This window comes from Papaver somniferum, unplaced genomic scaffold (assembly GCF_003573695.1).
Source record: "Papaver somniferum cultivar HN1 unplaced genomic scaffold, ASM357369v1 unplaced-scaffold_17302, whole genome shotgun sequence".
NCBI classification, from domain to species: Eukaryota; Viridiplantae; Streptophyta; class Magnoliopsida; order Ranunculales; family Papaveraceae; genus Papaver; species Papaver somniferum.
The window spans coordinates 1-7,592 of NW_020626934.1; the positions used below are offsets into that span (position 1 = coordinate 1).

The 7,592-nt window shown below is 36.9% G+C and overlaps 2 protein-coding genes across 3 annotated transcripts; one reads left to right on the plus strand and one right to left on the minus strand.

Moving 5' to 3' along the window:
• The first annotated feature begins 2,467 nt into the window (after positions 1-2,467).
• LOC113337703 (actin-like) lies at positions 2,468-5,709 on the plus strand. 2 transcript variants are annotated; one of them, XM_026583306.1, is made up of 5 exons: positions 2,468-2,698; positions 3,675-3,744; positions 3,878-4,271; positions 4,414-5,027; positions 5,294-5,709. In XM_026583306.1, exons 2-5 carry the CDS (start codon positions 3,685-3,687, stop codon positions 5,357-5,359), a joined length of 1,134 nt encoding a protein of 377 aa, XP_026439091.1. In that variant the 5' UTR covers positions 2,468-2,698; positions 3,675-3,684; the 3' UTR covers positions 5,360-5,709. The 2 variants fall into 2 exon arrangements, with proteins under 2 accessions (XP_026439091.1, XP_026439093.1); XM_026583308.1 differs by having other exon boundaries at positions 2,487-2,698; positions 3,672-3,744.
• A 288-nt stretch (positions 5,710-5,997) lies between these two features.
• LOC113337702 (callose synthase 9-like) lies at positions 5,998-7,542 on the minus strand (the record flags this gene model as incomplete). The annotated part of the gene is made up of 3 exons (XM_026583305.1): positions 5,998-6,450; positions 7,112-7,294; positions 7,395-7,542. Coding segments are annotated over 3 exons (568 nt in total), but the record flags the coding sequence as incomplete, so codon positions are not given.
• Positions 7,543-7,592: the final 50 nt, after the last annotated feature.

The window sequence follows — 7,592 nt, forward strand, 5'->3', positions numbered from 1 at the left end:
AGAAGTGGACTAACTATGAAGATGAATATTTGAGGCCTGAGATTCAACCAGAAAAAGCTTGTCTACAAGAAACTATACCAAATGACTAATCACATTCAGAACCAGAATCTGTATGACAGGTTAAGAGAAGATATGAGAGTAAATCGGTGGGAAGATTATGGATGAGACGTCGGATGTAATTATAATTTTATTTAATGTATTAATTTAAACATTTAATTGTTAATTTGTTTGTAGTTTGTGTTATTCAATTTTAATTTTTATAAAAATATTCAATTGTCACTTGGAGGTTTTCAGTTGATCATGTGATAAAAACTTTATCTCCAACGGCTTTCAATATATCCCAAATATTTACCCACTCATCCCATTTCAAGATCACAACTTCTACAAAAATATTATATTCTCACTATCTAATCTCAATCAATATGCCTAGTCCTAACTTTACTCCAGACGAAGATTTATCTCTTTGCAGAAATTATGTAATATACTATTCGAGGAGGAGTGAAGAACAGCGCCAAGCTGGTTTAGTCAGTCAGAGTTATTGGGGTAAAGTTCATGATATCTTATGCAATGACATAGGTAACCCTCACAATCGGGATCGTGCACAACTGTTCGGTTGATTTTTTTTTAAAGAAAACAAGTAGAAGATTTTATTACTTTAATTCGGATTGTAAGTCGATATAGCCTTAGGATTGTAAGTCGATATATGATGAAATTGATGTTCGATCGCGAGATGAATGATGAAGATGGAAAATAAAGAATTTTGAATACAAAGCTCATTTTCACATCCTCAAGGAGTTTCTCATCCTTTCGTCTAAGATATGGTCAGGCCACATACGTATTTAATTTAAAAACATGCCCCCTCTAAATCCCCGTAAAAAGATTACTTTTTGAGAAAAATTAGGAAGTTAAACAGTTGGTAATAAAACCGTTGTGAGACTTTATTTTCTACTTTACAATACGTGTCAATATATAAAGATGGGCCACATACTCCAAGTATGTGTCCCGACCACATCATAGTTGCACCGGTTTCTCATTATTATACGATGTAAGATGTTAATGTGGTGTCATAATTAAGTAAAGGTTATTAAATAGAATGCAACGACAAATTAAGCAACTTTTTGTTTCAAATTAATATTCATTAGAAAGCAACAACATTTCAAATTAGAATTAAAATTAATACATCAATTATCTAAAGGTACTACTGCATCGAACTCATTATCCTCCTCCTCACCATCAGTTGTATTGTTATTAAATCGACTTGTTGCCACACATGTTTCTGCTGGGGGTTCATAATTGAAATGTCCGTACCAAGAATCTTATGCTTATCATAGCCATTAGCAAAAAGATTTTGAGAAAGCCGGTTATTTTTCGTCTCCCTTTTTTGGTATTTCCGGCCAACCTCTATTTGCTTCTCGGCGGTCTTCTAATGTTCCATAAACTCCTTCGTGTTAAAACCATCAGAGTTCCCCTTTCTTGAGCTAATTTTCTAGTCAGTCTTGCTCAGTTTCTTCCTATAATTTTTTATTAGCATCATCATTGAGAACTAACTTGGCATTTGGGTTTCTTGTGGTATCTGGTGAAGAAGTTGGATTTGATACACTTGGTGAAAATGGGGTTGAGGCAGAAGAATTGTAAGGTGATCTTTCAGGTACTCGTTGATTAGCTGCTAACACGTCTGGATTATATTTGTTGAACACTTTGAAAATATGATAAAAGCTTTCGAATTAGAATTTTTTTCATTCTTGCATTGCCAATTTGTACGATACAGTATTTCCATATAACATCCACAACACCACTTTTCCGACCTCTCTTGGTTTGCATTATTGCAGCAACGCAAGAGGTGACTTCCTTATTGATCATAATGAAGCGTTGTGCCAACCCAGTCGCATCATGATCATTGATGTTCATGGTCTGTTCTTGATATTTCATAAATATGTTATCTCACATGGTGTTACCATGTTGTTGTACACCATCGATGCAATCTTGGGTAAAAAAAATATTATAATTACGACAAATACATTCATCTTCTGAGACATTGAATTTGACCCCTGAGCTCTATCACATTTTTTACTTTTACCTTTTCCCTTGAGAATCCATATTACGAGAAACTAAGAAGTTCTAGAGAAATTAGTTTATCTTGTTTTAGATTAGAAGATTAGTGAGAGACTAAAAAATTCTAGAAAAATATAAAAATTCTGACATGAGAAACTATTGAGCGTTAATCAAAAGGACGAGCTTAGAAAGACAAGCACTAGCATCGTCCAGACCATCGAGCGACGGAGTCCCTATCGCTCGCTAGAGATTTTGTCGGGTTTATCACTTTACCTTACCCACTTGGTGCAAAAATGACAAATTATGTTGTTTGAAATATGCATAGGAACAGGCCTTATGCTTATTTGGAAACGGTTTGTTTTGAGGGGCAATCAAGATATTTTCTTTAAAAATATTTATTTTCTTGAGGACCGAGTTTGTTGTTTGGATCTTTGGATTTTTGTGGTTAGTTTTTTAAGTTTGAGACTGGATTTGTTTTTGGTAACCGTAACTAAAATTTTAATATTTGGTTGAAACTTTTCCTTTTAAAAAACAATAATCTGTCTTTTCGTCGACAAGAAAAGTAGACGGAAGGAACCATTTAATCGAGGAGATAGATATCCAGAAGAAAGGATTTTTGAGTTCTGATCCTAAGTAGGGTATCAAGGTAATCGGTTTTGAATTTAAGAATCATATTTGATCTACATTTCATAATGGCATTTGGTGATTGTTTTAATCAGATCTGAATTTTGTTATACATTTGATCTGCTTTACATGTGTGAATTATCTATATCCGAAACCTCAGTTTCATGAGTTTGTTGTTTCTTCTCTTTATTTTTGGCGGAATTTTGATGTTCCTAGATTTGCATTTCTCAGTTTTGATATAGGAATATATTTTGTCAAAAGCATTAGATGGATGGGGCAAACTGAATTTGGCAAACACCATTGAGCATTCTAGGTCTGAAATCCTTGCATATGGATTTGGATGTCGGGGTTTTAAACCACGATCTCGGACCAGTTTCAACATTTTAGTTCAGGGATTGGTACTCTAGATAGAGACTGTAATGTGCCGAAATTCATCTCACTAGTTACTGAGTTTGTGGGGAATGGGAAGGAAAGGTTTTTTCGTTTCGGCTACTAGTTCTACTTTGAAGAATATAATTGGAATCTGCTAGGACCATTTTAAGATATTAAAAGATTCAGCGCATGGTAACTACGTATTAGCATTTCCTAGATTTTAACTCGTTAATCTTCTGTGTAATTTTGAATGTAATAGATTTTTTGTTTCAGAGACATCATGATACCATTTTGCCAAGAACCTCAACTTGGTTTCTTTGATATTTGTTTTCAGTCCTTTTGATATGATATTAAACACTCAAACCTCGAACTAGACCTGCTATTGTCTTTTTACTGTACATTGCAAGCACTTTGAGGAAAGTGGGTTGTATTGTGTATTTGTTCAACCAATTGCCAGGGCTAGATGACTGTTTACCTCCGAAAGATATTTGGTAAGCTCCCTTACCCAGATATGAAACACGAAAGAACTCGTTTTACTTCAGAAAATGAAGCTGATGGGAGCTGAATGCACTTTCTTTTTTGTCTGTGTATTATGTTGCTGAAGCTTGGTTTTTTCTCTCCAGCAGGTAGTGCATCATGGCTGACGTTGATGATATTCAGCCCCTTGTTTGTGACAATGGGACGGGAATGGTTAAGGTAATTGATGGGGAGCTCTCAAATGGGACAATTCTTCTTAATTAACCATCTACACACTCCTGATGATGACTTCTCCAATGTCTTTTACAATCTTTTTTGTCTTTTTTTCTCTGATTTAAATTTCCCATTTTAGGCTGGTTTCGCTGGAGATGATGCCCCTAGGGCGGTGTTCCCTAGCATTGTAGGACGTCCTCGTCACACTGGTGTGATGGTTGGTATGGGTCAGAAAGATGCTTACGTTGGAGATGAGGCTCAGTCCAAGCGTGGTATTTTAACTCTAAAATATCCAATCGAACATGGGATTGTGAGCAACTGGGATGATATGGAGAAGATTTGGCATCATACCTTCTATAATGAACTTCGTGTAGCTCCCGAAGAGCATCCTGTTCTGCTTACTGAAGCACCCCTGAACCCTAAAGCTAATCGAGAGAAGATGACTCAGATTATGTTTGAGACCTTCAATGCTCCTGCTATGTATGTTGCTATCCAGGCTGTTCTCTCCCTTTATGCCAGTGGTCGAACAACTGGTAAGCATCTCTACATTCTCTGGGTTTCTAAGAGGAATGTGGTATGCTGATGGAGATTCTTGTTGTTTATGCTAACAAAAGCACATTGTGCATAGGTCTTTTTTGTGTATTTCTTTATACCAACTATGTTGTTACTGTGCAGGTATTGTTCTTGATTCTGGTGATGGAGTCAGCCACACAGTTCCCATCTACGAAGGTTATGCACTCCCTCATGCCATCCTGCGTCTTGACTTGGCTGGACGTGATCTTACAGATGCTTTGATGAAAATCCTGACTGAACGAGGTTACTCATTCACCACCACGGCTGAGCGTGAAATTGTGAGGGATATGAAGGAAAAGCTTGCTTACATTGCTCTGGATTATGAGCAGGAGATGGAAACGGCCAAGACAAGCTCATCTGTAGAGAAGAGCTATGAGCTTCCAGATGGACAGGTGATCACCATTGGAGCTGAGCGTTTCCGATGCCCAGAAGTCCTTTTCCAGCCATCAATGATTGGTATGGAAGCTGCTGGTATTCACGAGACCACATACAACTCTATCATGAAGTGTGATGTTGATATCAGGAAAGATTTATATGGCAACATTGTCCTCAGTGGTGGGTCCACTATGTTCCCCGGGATTGCTGACAGGATGAGCAAGGAGATAACCGCTCTAGCTCCAAGCAGCATGAAGATAAAGGTCGTGGCTCCTCCCGAGAGGAAATACAGTGTCTGGATTGGAGGATCCATCTTGGCATCCCTAAGTACTTTCCAGCAGGTATTTGCTTCTTTTCTTTTTTCATATTTGTCCCAAAATTTTTGACATTGGCAAACAGAATCAACAGAGAATTTATGGTTGCGAATTAAATGGCTAGTAAGGCATGATAGGGCTTCGCCACCAATGAGAAAAAGGGGTAAAACGAACCCATACTCCACCTGCTCATGAGAACAGTAACACAAATCGTGATTTTGGTGGCTTTTCTTAAATGGGATACGTTAGGTAAGTGATTGCTTACTTGACCGAAATTTTGGATATGATTGCAGATGTGGATTGCGAAGGCAGAGTACGACGAGTCCGGGCCATCTATCGTTCACAGGAAATGCTTCTGATTTTTATTTTATTTTCTTAAAAGTTTGAAGCAGGTTGTGCAGGTGAAGAAGAGAGAAGTATTGTTCCTTGTCTAGAAGAAAAAAAAACTTCAGCTTTACTTTATCATTTCACTATTTCAGTGTCCAGACATAGTTTTGTTATAATTTCCTAATTTGAAAATGTGTATTAATGCATGGCCATTGTTGGTTTTGGTCGGGACATAGGGAAAGTCAAATCATCTATAGCATAGCTCGGTTTCTATATAACTGAGTAAATATATCTTCCGCGCCAAAATTGTGCTTCATAACATTTTTGCATCACTTGATTTGTTATTGAATCATCAAGTAAAAGTTATTGGCTCGTTAAGTAAGTTGGAATCTTATCATTTTATCATAATGAAACTATGAAAGAAGGAATCTATAAAATAATGGAAAAAGACAGCTCCTACAGCATAATCAAGAAACCAAGCAAGGGAAAATCAAAATTTATGCACCTGGTGATAGTTGTACATTTATTACACGCTGCCATGAATTTTTAGCTCATTAATCCAGCTTTTAAAATCTATGCATCAGCTGGATTACCCTAATTTCATCGATATGAAAATTACACTTGCAGGTTTGAGAAACATAGACTCCTGGAAAGTATCTATCATCACAACTGATCAAAATACAAACAAAATTTTATACAGAAGAATTAGGAATCATTACACCGTTCTTTATACAGAAAGTATTTCCAACCTCTCATGAGATATATCATCACAACTGATCAAACGTCATTACACATCTTACTATCCTGACACTGAAAAATGGAGTAAAGCCTAAAAACATTTCATTCCTACATTTTACAATACAGAGTTTAAAATGAAACACAGCCATCATAGATCAGAGTTCGGGTTGTTTCCAGCAAGGATGAGAGAAATCTCCAACCCCCGGCTAAATGCTTGGTTGAACATCAGTCGTGTCTGAAATGTTGAGACAAAGGGGAACCAGGAGAAAATGGCAATGGGAATGAAGATAATCATTCCCATTCCAGCATCATATAGACGAGCAATGGAGCGTATCGACTTCCACAACCCAAGCTTCTTCATCAACGGCTTGCAAGCAACAGTTATCTATAATTTCATTAAACAGCATAATTTTCAAGTCGCTGTAAATTAAATGCCAAAAGAGTGTACAGATACTTCAAATGCCAACTTTAAGTGATGAGATCTCATGACAACATATAATCATTTTAGCCTAGAAGCAATACTTCTAATCCCTCACATTAAACAACTAAATATAAGGTTCTAGGCTCACTGACGGGTGATTTCCAATAAATCTACAAAGTTGATTTCTTGAATGCTGAGGAGAACGTAAGTCATAAGCTGGCATCCTATACCAGTACCACTCATCATCAATGTTGATGTATATATATACAAACAAAAGGCTATTCTGAAGGTGATGACATCCTGGGGAGAACATAATTGATAAGGCATCCTATACCAGTACCACTCATCATCAATGTTACATTATACTAGTTGTACCACAGTAGAGCACCATCTCAGTTTTACCTCAAAAAAAAACTATAGTAGCATCTCTTAAATACCTATACTTGAGTCTGAAGTTGACATTCATAAATACAACTGACCAAAATGTTCCTCTACAGCAACTACCATAAAACTGGATTACTCTAAGCATCAAAATGCCACTTCGTTCAGTCAGCTCAATATAGAGAACGGGAAAAAGAAAAACAGTAAGTGTGAAAAAGAACCACTAGCAGGCCAGGAATATTACCGAAATAATACCCCATCCAGTGGGTACAAATGCCAAGATGCAGGCAAAGATATCTGGCACGGATAGATTAGTCAGTACCACTGCAACAGCCAAACCAGCCATTGCTAGCATGAATGATACGCCTTGGACAAAGCGCAGCACCAGCTGGAAATTAACAGATATCTTCTGGCTAAAGGTAAACACCTGGAAAACCCACCACATGAGGATGAATGAATGTTCATAACATGATACCAGAAGTTTTCTTCCAGAAAACGGGATACGGTTTGATTCAAGTAGTTTTTACCTTGAAAAGAATAATGAGAACAGCAAGCACGATCCACGATAACCCGTAGACCTGCAAAATAAATAACAACTTGAGTTCAAGCATAGGCAACAATAGAAATGTTTCTTCAGTAGCAATGAAATTCTTTTGATTTGCAATTACACTTTTTCTATGACAAAAAAGAGGGCCCATACAAAAAAAAAAAAAAAAAAAAAAAAA

Bases quoted from the DNA above. Each gene is read 5' to 3' on its own strand.
- LOC113337703 (XM_026583306.1), top strand. From the start codon at position 3,685: ATGGCTGACGTTGATGATATTCAGCCCCTTGTTTGTGACAATGGGACG. The intron at 3,745-3,877 runs GTAATTGATGGG...TTCCCATTTTAG, and splicing joins ATGGGACGGGAATGGTTAAG to GCTGGTTTCGCTGGAGATGA. The intron at 4,272-4,413 runs GTAAGCATCTCT...GTTACTGTGCAG, and splicing joins TGCCAGTGGTCGAACAACTG to GTATTGTTCTTGATTCTGGT.